This window comes from Podarcis liolepis (genome assembly GCF_965112155.1).
Source record: "Podarcis liolepis genome assembly, chromosome: 5".
Taxonomy (NCBI): domain Eukaryota; kingdom Metazoa; phylum Chordata; class Lepidosauria; order Squamata; family Lacertidae; genus Podarcis; species Podarcis liolepis.
This window is the reverse complement of record NC_139556.1, coordinates 99,092,980-99,111,744: the sequence shown is the minus strand read 5'-3', so window position 1 is coordinate 99,111,744 and position 18,765 is coordinate 99,092,980. Positions and strand designations below refer to the sequence as shown.

At 44.9% G+C, this 18,765-nt stretch overlaps 1 protein-coding gene across 5 annotated transcripts in view; it reads left to right on the top strand.

Moving 5' to 3' along the window:
* DIS3L2 (DIS3 like 3'-5' exoribonuclease 2) overlaps positions 1-18,765 on the top strand; it is a 196,215-nt gene that overhangs the window by 113,296 nt on the left and 64,154 nt on the right. For all 5 annotated transcript variants that reach the window (XM_083503943.1, XM_083503946.1, XM_083503944.1 and 2 more), the window contains 2 exons: positions 522-601; positions 17,124-17,236. In XM_083503943.1, coding sequence (XP_083360069.1) covers positions 522-601; positions 17,124-17,236 — 193 coding nt within the window. The remainder of the gene's footprint in view (positions 1-521; positions 602-17,123; positions 17,237-18,765) is intronic.

Genomic DNA, 18,765 nt, shown 5'->3' with positions numbered 1-18,765 from the left:
GGGATCTGCTGCAGTCGTGAGCAGAGGATCCATGGTTCCCCTTCCTTCCCTCCTCCGTGGTTACAAAGCATGGATCTACATGGATCCTCAGGATTTTTGCACTGGGCTACTCCAAACTCACTGTCTGTGATCACATGTCTGTGGCCACAGCATGAACCACAAAAATCATATATCCACTATTTTGTTTAGAATATTTTTTTTCTTGTTTTCCTCCTCTAAAAACTACGTGCATGTTATGGTCTGGTGCGTGTTATAGAGCGAAAAATACGGTAAATAGCCGAGGAGGCAAGATTTGAATTGGCAGTTTCCTGGCTCACAGCTCAGCCCTGGTGATATACTATCCCTCAATTTGGAGACATGTGATCTGAACAAAGCACATGAACCTAATAATTTCCCTGCTGGACCAGACCAAAAGTCCACCTACTAGAACATCCATGCTCCTTTCAGAAGCCGGTTTTCAAATAGATGAACTTGCTGCCCCCGGTGCTGAGTTTTCTTTGTTTCTCCCCTGTTTTTGATAGGCAAGAATGCATCTTCACCATTGACCCCTCAACCGCCAGGGACCTTGACGACGCTTTGTCTTGCAAGCCGCTTCCAGATGGTAAGATGGGTTTCCTATGTCACTTTAGTGTCTGTGCGCATGGATGTCCGTTTGTAGCAGCTGCTGTGTGTTTTCAAACATGTAGCTCATCAGGGGCGTTAAGAATTTGAACAGAGCTCTACGTGGATGAACGTTAATCGTGTTCACACCCCAGCAGCCCTGCTTAATAATAATAACAATATTTATTTATTTATTTATTTATACATACATACATACATACATACATACCCCGCCCATCTGGCTGGGTTTCTCCAGCAACTCTGGGCGGCTTCCAACAGAACACTAAAATACAATAACCTATTAAACATTAAAAGCTTCCCTAAACAGGGCTGCCTTCAGATGTCTTCTAAAACTTTGTGAGAGCCACTAGTGGTCAGAGTGGACGGTCCAAGGTTAGCTTGTCCATTGAGCTGATTCATTATTAGGAAGCCTCGAGTGTACAGGCAACTCTCAATTTACGTGGGGGTTACACTCCAAGGCACCCTGTGTTTACGTGAAATTGCGTATACTTGAAACACCATTGGAAAAGCCTGCAAACACCCTCTGACCTCTGGCAACCCTAGAAAAAAACAGCAGCACTTGTTGTTTAGTCGTTTAGTGGTGTCTGACTCTTCGTGACCCCATGGACCAGAGCACGCCAGGCACTCCTGTCTTCCACTGCCTCCCGCAGTTTGGTCAAACTCATGCTGGTATCTTCAAGAACACTGTCCAACCATCTCATCCTCTGTCGTCCCCTTCTCCTTGTGCCCTCCATCTTTCCCAACATCGGGGTCTTTTCCAGGGAGTCTTCTCTTCTCATGAGGTGGCCAAAGTCTTGGAGCCTCAGCTTCAGGATCTGTCCTTCCAGTGAGCACTCAGGGCTGATTTCCTTAAGAATGGATAGGTTTGACTCTCAAGAGTCTCCTCCAGCACCATAATTCAAAAGCATCGATTATGGTGCTGATGGAGACTACCAGATGCCAAACCCCACCACAATCACTCAAATTCCAACTTGCCACAGGCCTCAATGGCAGTGCAACTGCTCCTGGGATTTCCCTTGCAAAGGCTTGTGGGATTGCTAGCTGCTGTTTTCGTGCCTATTTGTCCTATTTGCTGGGCTCTCGTTAGGGTTGTTTCTGCCATTTTTACAGTCACTTCCAGGTTCGAAGTGATGTGTGCATGTGCGATTGTGCGTCAGCTGGATGCACATCCGTTAGGAGTTGCCTGTATATGCTCATTGTCTCCCATCTCCTCTTTGTTCAGTATGTGCTTTGTATGCAAAAGGTTCCCTGATGCAATTTCTGGCGTCCCTAAGGAGGACGGGGAAAGACTCCTGCCGGAAATCCTGGGTCCGGCTGCCACTCTGTGTTCCCCAACCCGTTGACCTCCAGATGTTTTGGTCCACAGCCCCAACCAGCAACTTTGTGATGGGAGTTGTAGCCCAAAACATCTGGAGCGGGCATTGGGTTGGGGAAGGCTGCTATAGACAGTGAAATGCCAGGGAGACCAGTGATCTGACGTGGTGTGAGGTCACCTGCCTGTGAACTGGAGCTCGATTTCAAGTAGGTGCTGCTGGAATGGCAGGGAAGCAGCTGGAAAAGCTCTCTCCTTCTTTTCCACTTGGGCTGAGTCACTTTCCAGTGATGGGAACTTCTTGAAATGAGGTAAGCAGTGACTATGTTGTTAATAAAATAAAATGGGAAGCCGTCATGTTTGCCTCGCCGCCTCTGCATTGTTACAAAGCTTTAATGAAGGTTGCTGGCCTTTTATTTTAGTAAATAAAACCCGTGGCTGCAGAGGCAGATGGAACGAGGCCTTTCTGTTAATGGAAGAGATGAGGCAGTGGGGTCTCCTAGATGCCCAGCTCCAGGCCTTGCAGTTCCTTCCAGGAGACGCATCTTAGGACACAGAAATAAAGCCTTGCATAGCATAGGAAGCGCATCTCCTGATTCTATTTCTTAGTATTGTTCCATTGGGTGGTTGAGGGTCCTGTACCCGTTTTGCATTTCTAAGAAGAAGAAGAAGAAGAGTTTGGATTTGATATCCCGCCTTTCATTCCCCTTCAGGAGTCTCAAAGCGGCTAACAATCTCCTTTCCCTTCCTCCCCCACAACAAACACTCTGTGAGGTGAGTGGGGCTGAGAGACTTCAGAGAAGTGTGACTGGCCCAAGGTCACCCAGCAGCTGCATGTGGAGGAGCGGAGACACGAACCCGGTTTCCCAGATTATGTGACTACCGCTCTTAACCACTACACCACACTGGCTCTCAGACGCTAAGAATTCAGACGCTTAGAAAGTTGAGGCAATTTTAATCTGTTTTAGTATTTTATTTATAAATTTATTTATTTGGTTTTTCAAATTAAAGTTCTACAATCGCATATCCAACATACATCATAAAAGCAAGATTCCAAAGAATCTCCTGGAATTCCCTCCTCCCCTTTGTGGGTCCTATTGTTAGTCCTTTCCTCCTGCGTGTTTTATAATAATCCAAATCTTTTACCTCTCCATTTTATCCAAAACTCACGATTAAACTACAAGTGCTATTCCAATCCTACTAATGATTTTAACTCTTTACAATGATTTTTAAGATAAGTTATAAATTCCCCCCATTCCTTATTAACCTTTGCATGTTTTAAAGTAGGGTTGTGAATTTTTCTTGATTTTACTGCTTTATGTTTTGTAAACCACTTTGAGGGTTGTTGTTGTTTTGCAATCAAGCAGTGTATAAATTTAAATAAATAAATCAAGCAAACAAACAAGGCAAGGTGTTCCCACTGCTAACCTGCTCTGAAATTGTTCTCGGCAAACTCGGCTTGGTTGCATCGCAGCAGCTGGCGCAGCCCTTTTGGCAAAGGGGCCGGATAACAGGATGCAGCCGTGATGGGGGTGGAATTGAATGTGGAGGGGAGAGGAACCCACAGAGGTACCGCAAGTGACGTCTGAATTCCTGGGATGGTTGATTCAGTGCTGCAAGATGGCCAGGGCAGTGGCAGCTTCCTTGGCCTGCGTCTTGTCGTTAGAAAATGAGTGCTGGCAGTACATTACGGAGATTGGAAACAGGTCTCTGCATCTGCGTAGTTAGGAATTGGTCTTGAACGACAGCTCGCCACATACCCTCTCCCGAGTAATGCTTGCTGCGTTGTGTAGCTCCTACTGGTGAATATTTCTGTCGTGTTTAATTTAAAAGGCTGCTTGCCCACATATTTCTGCATATTGCACCCAGCTTGTCAAAGTGATCAGGTTGTATCTGAGCAAAATCTCAGGCTGAGAGCTTAATTCAATTGAGGGAGACATGTCCTCATCCTGTTGCTGGACAGTCATTCATTCATTCATTCATTCATATGGCGGAATGTCTTAGGAGGCTGCTGTGAAAGGCCAATTCACCATTTAGCCCCAGACTGGTGTCAGTTCTGGTTACCAATGTTAATACTGGGTTTCACTTTCCATCCTTGAAACCTGGAAAAATCTGGGACTATGTGACAACTTAGATCAGAGGTTTTCAACCTTTTTTAAAATAATATTTATTGAGATTTTAAACAATAAAATCAACCTTCCAATCAAACCAAAAAAGAAACAACATGGCAGAAATGACTGGCAGAATCCGAGACCTGGGAGAAGACTTAGTGGAAGAGGACTGGAAGAAGTTTAAAGACTATTTGCAAAAACATTGTAAAATGTTGGAATGTTAAAATGTTGGAATGTTAAAATGATGCAAGATATAAAGACAAGGTGGCATTAGTGATATAAGTAAAAGGAGTATGTAACAAATGTTTCAAAAGATAAGGGTGAAAAAATTAGAATACACTGTGTCAAACGTAATCAAAAGGATATAAAGGGAAAAATTGGAGACACAATGGGTTGAAATGTATAATATAGATTAAGATCTGAAAGAGGGTAAGATATTGCTGAATATGATTGTGTAAAAAGGAACACAGAAAAGGGAGATGTGAGGAAGTCAGGAAGTAGGGTTATGAAAACAATAAGTAAAAAGTTGGATTTTTATATCTTTTTTATGCCTTTTTATGTTTTTTCTTTTTCTCTCTTTGTTTCTTACCTTTTATATGTTTTTATTGTATTTATCTGTTCTGCTTTGTGAGGTTTTCAACCTTTTTGAGTCCATGGCTCCCTTGACCAACTGCCTTCTTTCTGCGGCACCCCTGTGGGGCTCAGGAGCCCAGTTAGGTCCCCCCTTGCCTGCAGAGCTGGCAGCCCCTCACCCTCTTTCGAACACCCTCCCTTGTGGAGCGTTCCCTCAGCCTCCTCTCTTTGAGAGTCCTCCGTGTAGGCACTGCTGCCACCCCTGGCCTCTGAACTCCCTGCTCCCCCGCTGCCCCGTATTCTGAACTGATGCTGAAACAGTGTGCTTATTTCTTATTTCTTTTCTCTTTTTATAAGGTATTTTTATTAGGGATTTCAACACAACAATTTATCAAAAATACATCATCCACATTCCCCCCCATTCCCCCCCAAAAGAAAAAAAACCCACCCTCCCACCCCTCCCTGAGACTTCCCTCAGCTCCCCTCTCTGGTTTCTCAGCACATGTTATTCTCTGCATGTTATAAAATTGTAAAGATCCTCAATTTATCTATCTGTATGTTACTAATAAAAAATTTCTGAGTGTTTATTCAAAGCCTGCCAAGGAATCCAGTTGATTTTGTTGTTTCTTTAAATACTTCGTAAAAGGTTCCCATTCTTCTTTAAAGTCACAGTTATCCTTGTCACATAGTTTATGTGTCAATTTTGCTAGTTCCGCATAGTCCATCAATTTCTCTTGCCACAGTTCTTTAGTCGGGATTTCCTCATTCTTCCATCCTTGTGCTATTAAGACTCTCGCCGCCATTGTTGCATACATGAAAATGTTTTTTAATTTCCTTGGCAGGTCTTTTCCTACAATCCCTAACAAGAAAGCTTCGGGCTTTTTTTACAAATGTTAATTGGAACATTTTCTTCAGCTCATTGTATATCTTCCCCCAAAATTAACAGTGTGCTTATTTCTTGAGTAAAGATTTTGGGTTTCCTCGAGCCATAAGTCTGAATACGGTGTCCGAGGATGAGAGCCAGGACACAGTGGCTTTCCCCTTGGACAAGAGGCGTTAATGTGTCTTCTCCTCCAGAGACTGCGAAACCAAATCAGAGCAAAAGTTTCCAGGGAGGTTCTCAGAGCTTCAAGGAGACCTTCTTGCCTGCCTCTTTTACTGAAATATTATTTGAGCTAAGAACTCGTTTCACATCTGGCGCCCTGCATCCTGGAACATCTCCAGAGGCCAGAGACCAAGCAACATGCACGACCTTAGCAGTGTTCAATGGAGACACGTCAAATAGGACTTGCGCCCTCCCGACCCCAGGGCTTTCCTTCCAGGAACAGGATTAACTTCCTCTACACCCAGAAGGATTCCAATTTGCGAAGGCTGTTGGGTGCCACTTCCCATCTCTGTAAATTCAATGAGTATTAATTTCCTGGTAGAATTAGCCCTCCAGAATGGAGCATGGAATAGTAATAAAAACAGCTTGAGGTGTGATTTGCCAGAAATTGTCCTAATTGTCTTCATCTCTTTGGCTGAGAGCCTTGATGTTGAGTGGGGGCTTCTGGCATCAGCCAAATTCAAGAAGTTCTCCCCTTGTCAGAGCTGTCATATTCTCTCCCTCCCCCTCTCTCTCTCACACACACAGAGAGAAATCTGATCTTAACAGAAGCACTCTTGCCTCTTGGATATGGCTTTCTTAGCTGCTTGTCTTCTTTCTGCGAGGTTTTTTATTTTGAACTTTGCAGCCTTGTGTTGGGAAAGAGGCCTGAGGACAGGCCGAGGGCAAGCCTGAATGAGGCAGTTTAATAGTTTAGGGCGGGGGGCAGGAACAGAACAAGAGTTTTAGGTGGGAGAGTTCTGGGCTGAAGTGGGATAGGTACAGGTGGGAGAGGAGTGAAAAAAGCATCCTGTGGTCCATGGAGGGAACGTGGATTAGTCTCTAAAGGAAGCTTAGAGGAATGAGCAGTGCTGCACAGATGGGCAACTTCCTGCGTTCTCATGCGCAGCCCAGAATGGCCCAATTGCCAAAAAAATCTCAAAAGTAGGGTATTTGTTTCCCCCCCCTCCCTCAAAATCAGGGACCCAAAGCATACTACAAAATGATTAAGATATTTCCAAGCCACCCAGAAAATTTAAATTTAGAGCATATACCGTACATTTCAAGAATGCTCTGATTGCTGGAAAAATGTGAAAATGAGGGCGTTTTTACACAAAATAGTCAAAACTCGGGATATTTTCTCCCCCAGCCAATTTGAACATGGTGTGGGGCATGGGAGGTGTCGGACTTGGTAGCAGCCAAGAATGCGCTGAGTATATGCCCCTTCTTAGGGAAAGGGAACAGGATTGTTTTGCCCTAGAGGGGCTCATGGTCTGAGTGATTTCTCTTTGGATACAGGGGCTAGCTCAGAAAGGAGAGGCTAGTTAGTACCAATGTGGGAGAGTGAAGTTGCGCCTGTTGACGTGCCTGCCCTCGACCCTGCCTGTGCTTCTTTTGGCCTTCTTCCATCTTCCCCTGGTCCTGCTAAGATGCTGCTTGCTCCATCCGTCTCCAGGAAGAGCTGCTTACATTTTCATTCATGGCAACCTGGAAGCACCTGGGGGCATTTCGGAAGCAGCCCATATCCTGAGCGCCACAACTTCATAAGCCTGTGACATATTTTACAGAGCAGCGATGTGGCCAAAGCATCCTCCAGCCTGGCTAATGGCAGGATCTCGATGTTCAGCACCCATCCTTAGAACAAGTCCGTGCACCTCACTTCTGTGCTCACAGCAGGGTACCCCGCATTCTGTCTGTTCCTCAGCCATATGTTCTACCTATGTTCACTTGGCATCCATGCTTTTGAGCTGGCTGGAGCATGTGGAAATCACTCTCTGCAGCGGCTTCAAAGGCCAGGTCTGTCCCACATCTAAATTATTTGTCAGGCTTAAGGTGCTGGCGAATAGAGCTGGAGCAACCATACACCTCTTGTTTTGCAATGTGAAGTGTATCTCTTAATGCTGCTTCATAATGGGATTTAGGAGTCTGGATGCCTGATTTATTAGCTGCTGCAGACAAAACACGCACGTAACCCTATCAGGCTTTTAATTGTGTAATGCACGGCGTTGGGGCTTCCTCCCCCAGTACACCTCCCACTTCAGAGGCTTCCAGTGCCTCATGGAAAACTTTGAAAATGCGTCTTTCGAAGGCACGGTCCTCAGCTCCGCTTTCATTTCTGCTATTTGGTGACTTTCCATTTGGTCTGCTGCTGATCATCAGCTGGGCTATGCAGAGCTGCGTGGACAAGGAGGAAGCCTTTGCGCTCACACACAGTGTGTATGGCTGATCCCACCCCTACTGCATCTCCCCACCCCACCCCGATCTAGTTCCTCATACCTCTCAAAGAGCCACTCTGGGGATCAGAGAACAGTCAGAAGCCATGTTGACCCTGGGTCGTCATTCAGTGTGTGTGTGTGTGTGTGTGTGTGTGTGTGTGCATAGAAAATTGGTGACACGCCTGTGTGTGAGCATGCAAAAGTGATTCCTGTGAGGCCCAGTTTTTGTTTTAATCCAGGCCAAAGTGGGAGGAGATGGGGTATTTCAGATTGCGTCCTCTTTTGCACTCTGCTTTTTGAGGCGGAGTTGTGCAGATGCTTGCACATACTAGTGTGCAAACTTCTAAATAAATAGAAAAATCGACACTGCTTCACAGCAAAACTCCAGAGTGACTTACCCACATATACCTCTGTTAGTTATGAGCAATATTTATCTGCCCTTCATCAAAAGAACAGAAGAAGCTATAAGGCTGTTTGCCCACCCAGGTACGAATTGTCTGATTTGACCAGGAATCACTCAGAGAAAGGTGTTTCCTGGTATTTGAAAACTGAGATCTGTTACTGAGAAGCTTCATTGATGTGGAACTCCACATATGCTCCAGTACTGTATGCGTCGTTAGGCTTGGGAATTCTGTGGCCACCTCCATGTTTTTTCAGTGTGTGTGTGTGTGTGTGTGTGTGTGTGTGTGTGTGTGTGAATACATTTACTGGAGCAAGGAGATGAAGCTCCTGGAGCCTCCTCTGAACATGTTTCCCCAGTGAGCCTTCCTTGGGTGAAAAAAGAGAGACCTCCATTTTCCCATCCATTTAGAGCAAGGCCGGCCCAACCATTGGGTAGAGAGCTGTCTTGGGCATTAGATTCCGGGGCGCTGGAGGATAGAGCTCTGTGGTCCTCAGGTGTGCTGGAGGATGCTATTCCACCCCCCGGTGTGGAAGTGAGATCCAGCTGCTGCTCCGATCCGTTTCTGCAGGTGAAATGGAGAAGGTGCCATTTGGTCTTCCGCACCAAGCAAGATATTTTGGAACCTGTCCTTGAAATGATATGAGGAGGTGTGTTTCTGATGGTCAGGTTGGTGGGAAGCCCTGGGGAGACTGACCTTTTCTAAACACACACACCCCATTCTTTGTTTCGGAGGCTCACCCTGGGAGATTCTGAAACTCCGAGAACATTGGGTTCTCTTTGGCTGTTTTCTTCTCGCTGCGTTTTTCTCCAGTGTTTCATGTCAAAAGGAGTGAGGGGCGGGGGAACTTGGTAACTGTTGAGTTCAGTTTTTTGGGGGGGAAACACTGAGTGGATGGAATGGGCTTGCCTTCTTCCATGTCCCTTGGCTGAATCTGCCTTCTATGACATTCTGTTTTACCGTGGTCTGGTAAACAAAGCCGCCAATTCACGTTCCGCTCCTTGGCACTTTGCGAAAACCAGAATGCCCCCAGGCCAGGCAAGGAAGGTTTATGTAAGCCAAATAAAGCCCTGAACAATGAATTGGCATGGTTTTTGGCGTGAAGAGGGATCGGGCTGCCGGCCTTCAAAATGCCAGCTGATTTCAGGGGCCCATGGTCTCCTACTGGCAAACTCTGGGTCCCTCGGTGAATGCCTTCAGCAGCTATAGAAGCCATAAATAAACATAGCTAGCTTTGAGGATGAATTGGCCCCAACTCCATATGAGAAAAGTTGAGGTGTGCTTGAATGCTTTCAGGAGAATTCTTGCTTTACCGTTGAGCCACAGCCATTCCTTGTCAACAGAGGTTAAAGTTAGCCTTGGAAAACTAAGTCTCTGTCTTGATGGCATCCCTGTTTCATGCCTGTTAGCATGGCTCAGATCTTGAAATAGGACTTAAAATAGGGTTAAATTATCTTGCGTACTCCGTAGTGGTGATAGCCTTTCAAGCTGCTTTCAGAGCACTGCATCTCATAGTCCTGCTGGATGTACGGTCATACCTCGGGTTGAATGTGCTTCAAGTTGAGCGCTTTTGGGTTGCACTCCACGGCAGCCCAGAAGTAACGGAGCGTGTTACTTTTGGGTTTCACTGCTCGCGCATGTGCAGATGCTCAAAATGCCGTTGCGCGCATGCACGGAAGCAGCAAAATGTGACCCACACATGCGCAGATGCACCGTCGCGTCTTATGTTCCATTCAGGATGCGAACAGGGCTCCCAAACGGATCCCGTTCGCATCCCGAGGTACCAGTGTAATACCTCCCAGCGCCAGTATCTGTTCTCACAGAACTGGCTAATTTTCTCTTTCCCTGTTTTAATCTGGGTGGTGAAAACGTTGCTTAGGAAAGTGAATGTGAATTTACCACCAGGGTATCTCTCCTGCTCTTCCTGCTCCTGCTGTTCACACAAATTTAAACTCCAATTTCCCCATTCCAAGAGTGAACACTTGATTCAAATTGCTGTGTTGGCAGCTTTTACTGAGTACTTACAGACCCTTCCTCCCTCTCTTTCTTCATCCTGTTTTATTATTATTATTTCTTTGGTAATAAAGGAAAATTGAGTTCTCTGGGCTGTTTTTGTTCGGGGAGGTGAGGTCATCAGTGGAGAAGTTGAAATCCCAGCTTGCTTTAAACTCTTCTCATAGGTGTGTTGTATAAATCATTCCTCCTTCAGTTGCCACATAGGATTGGGGTTACACACAGCATCCTGGAATAGGTTCAAACCCATTAGATTCTTTTTTCAGATCTCAACAAGCCCTTTGTATAACCATGTGTAACATGGGAAGAAACTGTTCCAATGGATGGGTGCCATTTTTAACTTCAATCATTGCAAGTTTACATATGACATCGGAGTTGATTAGGGCTAAGCCAAAACTGCTTACTGTTTTGGGGGCATGTTTTTGGCAGTGTTGAGGGAACATTAAAACATTTTCAGCAGTAACTCTGAAGATGTTTGGCCTATTCTTTCCATTGCCTCCTTTTGCTCTCTCTCAGCAGTTTGTTTTCCCTTAAGGATGCCACCTTGTTCATTCTGTGGTCTTTTATTGGTTGAGATTGTCGTTGTTTAGTCGTTTAGTTGTGTCTGACTCTTCGTGACCCCATGGACCAGAGCACGCCAGGCACTCCTGTCTTCCACTGCCTCCCGCAGTTTGGTCAAACTCATGTTCGTAGCTTCAAGAACACTGTCCCACCATCTCGTCCTCTGTCGTCCCCTTCTCCTTCTGCCCTCCATCTTTCCCAACATCAGGGTCTTTTCCAGGGAGTCTTCTCTTCTTATGAGGTGGCCAAAGTCTTGGAGCCTCAGCTTCAGGATCTGTCCTTCCAGTGAGCACTCAGGGCTGATTTCCTTCAGAATGGAGAGGTTTGGTCTTCTTGCAGTCCATGGGACTCTCAAGAGCCTCCTCCAGCACCAGAATTCAAAAGTTGAATTACGGTTGAGATTACCCATGTGAATAATCCAGGAGGCATTGCTCTCGCTCTCAGCTGATTTTTCCTCTGTGATGTCATTGTGTGACCAAATTTGGTGGATTTAGAAGAATCATAATGGCATTCCATTCATTATGTGATTCATTATTGGTTGGGCTTTGGGGCTAATCAGGCAAATGAGATGGTATGTTTATTTGTATCATTTATTATTCCCATGATCCTCGATTATAAAACCCCGTAAAAAGATGTTTTAAAAATTAGGCAAATGACAGAAGTAGTAACTATGTGCTGAGGTGGGAGCTGATAGAGGGAATGGGATCAGATATGGTATTCTCAAGAGGTATGTGGTATTCTCTAAGGAGTTTGGCTCAGGTTTTAATTCATTGTGATAGTTCGGTCAGATTTACTGTATTGATGTGATTGATTGTTCAGTCCAGACACTGAGATCCAGCACCAAGGGCTTTCTGGCAGTTCCCACACTGCAAGAAGTGAAACTACAGTGGTGCCCCGCAAGACGAATGCCTCGCAAGACGGAAAACTCGCTAGACGAAAGAGTTTTCCGTTTTGGAGGTGCTTCGCAAAACGAATTTCCTATGGGCTTGCTTCGCAAGACGACAATGTCTTGCGAGTTCCTGCTGGTTTTCCCCTCTCCCCCCCTTTTCTAAGCTGCTAAGCTGCTTATCAGCTGATCCGATCAGCAGATAAGCCGCTAATAGCCGCTAATAGCGCTAATCCGCTAATCCTTCAATGGGCTTGCTTCGCAAGACGAAAAAACCGCTAGACAAAGAGAATCACAGAACGGATTCTTTTCGTCTTGCGAGGCACCACTGTACAGGGAATCAGGCAGAGGGCCTTCTCGGTAGTGGCGCCCTCCATGTGGAACACCCTCCCAACCAGAGGTTATAACATTTAGGAAACATTTGAAGGCAGCCCTGTATAGGGAAGCTTTTAAGGTTTAATGTTTCAGTATGTGTTTCTGTATGCTGGAAGCTGCCCAGAATGGCTGGAGCAACCCAGTCAAATGGGCTGGGTACTACTGCTGCTGCTGCTGCTGCTGCTACTACTACTGCTGCTACTAATAATAATGGAATGTGGTGCAAACATAGACACTTAGGAAGCCTGCCTCATATTGAGTCAGACCACTGGCCCGTCTTGATCAGTATTGTCTACAGCAGAGCTTTCCATACTTTTCATATCAATGACACACTTTTTATCCAGTTTTAATTCAGTTTTACTAGCAAACTGGAGGTATAATTAACCCCTTTCCAGCCCCGAGAGGAGCACGGGAAGTGTTCACACGAACGTATTGTGGCACACAGTTTGGAAAGTTCTGGTCTACTGTGGCCAGAAGCAGTTCTGTAACATTTCAGACAGAAGTCTCTCCCAACCCTACCTGGAGAGTTCTGGGGATTGCAGCTGGGACCCTCTTAATGCAAGGCAGATGATCTGCCACTTTGAGGTCAAGTGTGAAGGGTGGGGTGGGAATCAGGAGGCGTTAGGCTGCCCCCTCGCTTTAAGAACCTGGGATGGGAACCCCAAGCACCAAGCGAACTCTCGCTCAGTGTTGTTTTCCTTGGCGGCTTCCCCGTTGTGTTATCTCACGTAACGGGATCCCTCTCGGTTTGTCAACATTCGGTTTGGGGCAGAGAGTTCATATCTGCAAGAGCCTGGGTATCGGATTAGGCTGCGATTAACGCCATGATGTAATGACTCCCTCCTTTTCCTTCCATCAATATTTGTCCTGTAGGGTCGGTATATTAGAATATAGACTTCAAAAGGGGTGTCTTTTTCCCTCGCCTCCTGCAACTGTTTGGCTCCCGTCGCTTGCAATATTCTCGCTGTTGGTCTAAGGCTTACCATCTAAGTAGTTTTAGGCTTGACCCGCCAGCCTCCCGGTGGAAGAGCTTTCAGAGCCTGTGATAACACCGGGAGGAGGCCGTTTCTGAAGAGTTGTGGTATGCATCCCTTGCCGTGGGATGGGGGCTCCTTCTTTCCCCTTGCACATTTTTAATTATTCTCTCAGCAGGCCGTTCTAATGAGGATGAGGTGGGTTTTTTGTTCTTTTCAGCGCTGATTGCTTGGGAAGGAACTGGGTAAGGAGGAGAGTTAGAGAGCTGCAGGAAGGCAGGGACCTCCAGTCCTTGCGATGCTCTCATTGCGACAAGATCTACTGGGAACAGTTGCTGTGCCCACTAGGCCTGGCCTCCCGAGCTGTTTGTTTCTCTGAATAAAGGATTAATTTCACCGACACCGTGTGAGTTATTGCTGACCTGGCTTCCGCCCCTGTTGAGTTTCCTAAGGATAAGGTGGTGCTAAGGTCAGCTCTTTTGGTCTTGCCTTAGGAAGATTCCTTGTTGCTCTGGCCTTCAAGATTAGTTTGTGCTGCTTTTCGCCAGAATCTGGAACACAGGTTACAATCAGGCACTTATTTAAGAGGGCGCTAAAATTCTACCTGGCCAGGAATCGGACCCTGAGACAAACAGAAATGTGCTTGGCAACCTCAAAGATAATTAGATGGAAGAATGTTTTTAACAATAACTGCTTTTAAACTTTTTTTTAAAGAAATTGCAATTGTTTTCAGATTGTTTTAATCTGTTTTAGAATGTTTTTGCTTTTATTTTTTAATTGTATATCTGTCTAGATTTGGTTTAAGGATAAAGAACACAACAGGGGTCTTGGAGCTGCCCATCAACAGGCAGTGTTTCTCAAATTTGGGTCGCCATCGGTTGTTGGACTACAGCTCCCATCATCCCTAGGTAGCAGGACCCATGGTCAGGGATGATGGGAGTTGCAGTCCAAAAACAGCTGGGTGTCCAATTCAAAAAACACTGAACCTGGACAGCAGACAGAGCAGGTACACAAGCCACCTGCTCACAGGTTTTTAGCCAAAATATTATTCTGCTTTCCCCTCTTGTGCACCCCCTAAATCTACTCTGGGTCTCCTCCGACCCTGCATAGTAGATTTGGGGATGATTTTTTTTTGGGGGGGGGGAGGTGTGAAAATCTTACATCAACACTAGTCCCTGCGCCAGGTAAAAAATATAATTCAATAACACCCAGAGACCATAGCATAAAGGCTGCATAGCTTTTGTGAATCTTTCTTGCATACGAAGTTTGTATGATATAAAAATGAAAGCCTACCATAGAAAGGTAAAGTTTCAAAATATAAAAAAGAGGTAGCTGTGTTACTGCTTTAAAAAGAAAATTTGCTTCTGTGCGCAAAATATAATGTAACTGAGGTCTTATAAAGGAGGATGGAAATCAGCTGCCAATCCATGTACCACCTACAGATGTGAATCTCAAAAGTGGCTATTACACTTGAGTGGAACAATTACTTATGAGTAGAGCTACTATTTTAAAAAGAAATCATTTATTAAATGATCATAGAAATACACTTAAATCCATTTTGTCATTTAAACCACCAGAGGACCTGGAATTAACTTGTGTATCCAAAATACTTCTCATTGGGAAAGTAGCAAGTCCAAAGATAATCTTTTTTATGGACCAGGATGAATTATTTCTAGAGCAAAAAATAATAATAACCAGAAGTCCTGTGATGACATTCCAGAAAATGCATGGTTAATGGGGTTTCTAGTACGAATTTTGGGCTTGTGTTCAGTTAACTTCATCTTAAGAGGTCTAATGATCTGACCAACATATAATTTTGAACATGGTCACATAATACAACATGAATTGCAATTAGAAAAAGCTTTCAAAACATATTTTTTTTATACCAGCAAGATAAAAACTGTTTCGTTTCCAGACTTTGTGGACATCGTGTACAGTGACCACACTTACCGTGACTGATTTGATCATTTCCAAGAGATTTCATGTGCATAATGTCTGAACTGGCTAATTTATCTGCCAAACTGATAGTTCTGCAGAATCCCACAAAAGGAACTCCTTTGGCACCCTAGCAAACCTTGAGCAATATGCCAGTGTTTCTATACAATACGTTTGATATTATGGGCTACATGGTTGAAGTCCAAGGACCAAAATAACCCACTTCTTTTAGTGTTGGATTGAGTGATCGTGAGCTGACCCTATCTGCTCTTAACCTGGACTCTAAAACCATCTGTTTTGGGAAACTCCTGCTGTGTAAAGTGTGAGAAAATTGATCGGCGTGAGATTTCTAAACTTGATCAAATGTGAAGTCTTTTGTTAAATGTGAAAAGTGTCCATACAGTCAATTATTCTTAAGAAACCTGATGCAAATAATGAACTTCTGTCTGTGGCTTTAGTATCCCTTGCCACTCAAAGGATGTTGTTGTGGCAGCAACACATCGAAAAACAAAATATTTATTTGGTCCACTTGGCGAGTGAATTTGACATTATCATTAACAGAATTGATCCAACCAAAAAACTCACCAGCCTCAGATAACTTGGAGAATAAAATGAAAATATCTTCTATGTGGCAACCATAACATCTGATATGTTTCTTAGGGGGACTGTGCACAGAGTTTAAAATACTAGCATTCTCAAGCTCAGCCATTTACAGATTGGAAATACTTGGCACTACCAAACTAGCTATAGCCACCCCTTTTATTTGAAAAGAAAACTGAATGTCGAATCATAAACAGTTCTTTGCTAAAATAATGTCCATCAAATCCCTTAAAAAGAAAAAGAAAAAGAAAAAAAAGAGTGGATTCATTAGCTGAGGAATGAGAAATCAAAATGCATTCAATTATGGACCTTGCTCCCCCATAGGTTATGGAAGTATATATGGAGTTGGCATCCAGTGTAGTAAAATGTTCACGATTATCAATACTTTATCCCTCTACCTGTTGGATGAAATATGTAGTATCTCTGATATATGAGGGCAGTTGTATAGTTGTCCTTGTTTTGTGGGATCCCTGTGAGTTTTGTTTGTTGCCTCTCTGTAAAGGTAGGGCATCTGGTCACATTGCCTCCTGGAAGTCGGAAGTAGGTTCCACCTCCGGACCAGAGAGGGGAGGCTTGCCCAGGGTGTCAAGGCTTTCCTCGGTACACATTGAGGCATGAGAATTTGCAGTAAGAAAATCCTTCTCTTCTGGCAACTTGGCTGAAAGAAAGTCCACTTTGCTCCCCTCAGTCCCTCCTCCAAGTTGGCTGGTAACCCTAATTAGAGTCAATTCTATTCCTTCCTCTACCTGCTTGTTGTTGTTTTGTCGTTTAGTCATGTCCGACTCTTCATGACCCCCTGGACCAGAGCATGCCAGGCACTCCTGTCTTCCACTGCCTCCCGCAGTTTGGTCAAACTCATGCTGGTAGCTTCAAGAACACTATCCAACCATCTCGTCCTCTGTCCTCCCCTTCTCCTTGTGCCCTCCATCTTTCCCAACATCAGGGTCTTTTCCAGGAAGTCTTCTCTTCTCATGAGGTCCCTTCATGGATCACTGCCTTGCCATGGGGCTTGAATAACTCAGAGAAGCTATGAGCTATTCCGTGCAGGGCCACCCAAGATGGACAGGTCATAGTAGAGAGTTTTGACCAAACGTGATCCACCTGGAGCAGGAACCACTCCAGTATCCCTGCCAAGAAAACTCCATGGACAAAGACAACAGGCATATACGTAAAAGTTATGATGAGCCCCTCTACCTGCTCCCCCAGTTCAAATGTAACAGGAGTGTTAGAGTGCATGTCTAGAATGAACCACTGACATCCAGTCAATTCAGGGAAATTCACTTGCCCCTGGAAGAGGTCACATAGTGAATGTCCGGTGCCTGAGCTTTGTACCGTAGAAGATCTGGTCCGCCTGCATTTTGAAGAATCTCACAGCTGTAGAATAGAATGGCCGTGCATTTGTTTTATTTTCTGTTGCTTCCTTTTCTCACCTGACCTTTCACCTTCCCTCTGCCATTTCAGGTAACTTCGAAGTGGGCGTCCACATTGCAGATGTGAGCTACTTTGTGAAGGAGGACACGGCCCTGGATGAAATTGCGAGCAAGAGAGCAACAAGCGTCTACCTCGTGCAGAAGGTGAGATTCGCATCGGTGCCCCAGAGCGAAACACAGGCAGATAACGTTCTTCTGGATGCTGCCCACAAGTCCAAACAGATCGTGGTTTTCTGCCAAGAAACTGGGCGGAAATGAGACATTTCCTGTGCTTTATGATCGTCCTTATAAGAAAGCTGGCAGGGGGCACGGCTACTGCTCCCAAATGGGAAATTCCATGCAACTGTCATGGTTAATAGCTATTGACAGGTTTGTATCCTCCAGGCTCTTTATTTATATGGGTTATTTAGCAGTTGCTTTTCAGAGGCCAGCCTTCCACAAGGTGGTGTCCAGTGAGAAATAAAAGCAACAGAACGTGCAGGCGGACTAGGAAACATTAACGGGATGCAGCAATGGGAGCTGAATTCGCTCACCTGAGCCTGCTTAAGGCAATAGCAGCAAGTTCGGTTTTTAAGACCTTCTGGAATGCCAAGCCAGGCGTTAACTGCATGGTACTCATGCAACTGGGACCCCAGACACAGATCTTAGATTATAGGCAGGTTATACGAGTACCAGTGGTCCTTTAGGTAACTCAGTCCCAAACCCTTTATGGCCTGAGTGGTTACTACCAGCACTTTAAACTGGGCCCAGAACACACTGGTAGCCAGTGCAATTGGTGCGGAATTGATAGTGAAGTCCATACGTTAATCATGTTCATTGTGTAAAGTAGTCTTCGTCTTTCAGGTGCCCATGTTGCTGCAATTCAACACTGTGACGCTTCTGAATAGGCATGTTTTGCTAATTAGTGATTTATTCCTTTATTCTTAGTATTAATTGCAGAGCTGCTGTATTTGACTCTTTATAGAATAACATAAAACCTGCCAGGAGCTTATAGCTTGCATTCAGACGAGGGAGAGACAAAGGGGGAGGGACAATAAAATGGAATATTTCAGTTTAGAACTCTCTTAGCTGCTTGTGTGTTGCTGATTATTGATCATGGAAGTTATTGATCATGGTTCTTTGTTAGGGAAAGGGCACTCAAGCCCAGTGCTTATTCCAAGAGGCAGAAGCTGAAAATAAGAAATACTCTGTATTCAGTAGGCAATGGGTTTTTTAAAATGGAGAAATGTATATTTTTCCGTGCAAATCTTCTTTGTTCTGAGCGCTAAATGTCAGTATGGTGGAAATACCATGGGAAAGCAGCCCTGGAGAAAATCAGGCTTGACGTGGGTAGTGTTGCAGCTCCAGTTGAACATTGTGGTGGTGGGGGGGACGGACCTTGCAAGGAAATCAAATAGATCTGCAGAACTAATTCACTTGAACTTGCCTGTCTGGGAGAGAAGGAGTAGTTGTGCAAAAGGCTAATGGTTTGTTTTGAGAAAGTGCAAGGCTTAGTGATGAGTGTATCAGGTTCTACAAAGCAGGCAAACCTAAACAGTTTTCTCCCTTCTGGCACGTCCCTGTGTGTTGTTTTAGGTGTGAAGTAGTTTGAGTGGGGAAGGTCAGCCATAAATCCCTACAATATTTTACTGGTCCTCTTTTATAATGGAGATCAAAGATCGGAACTGGAAGCC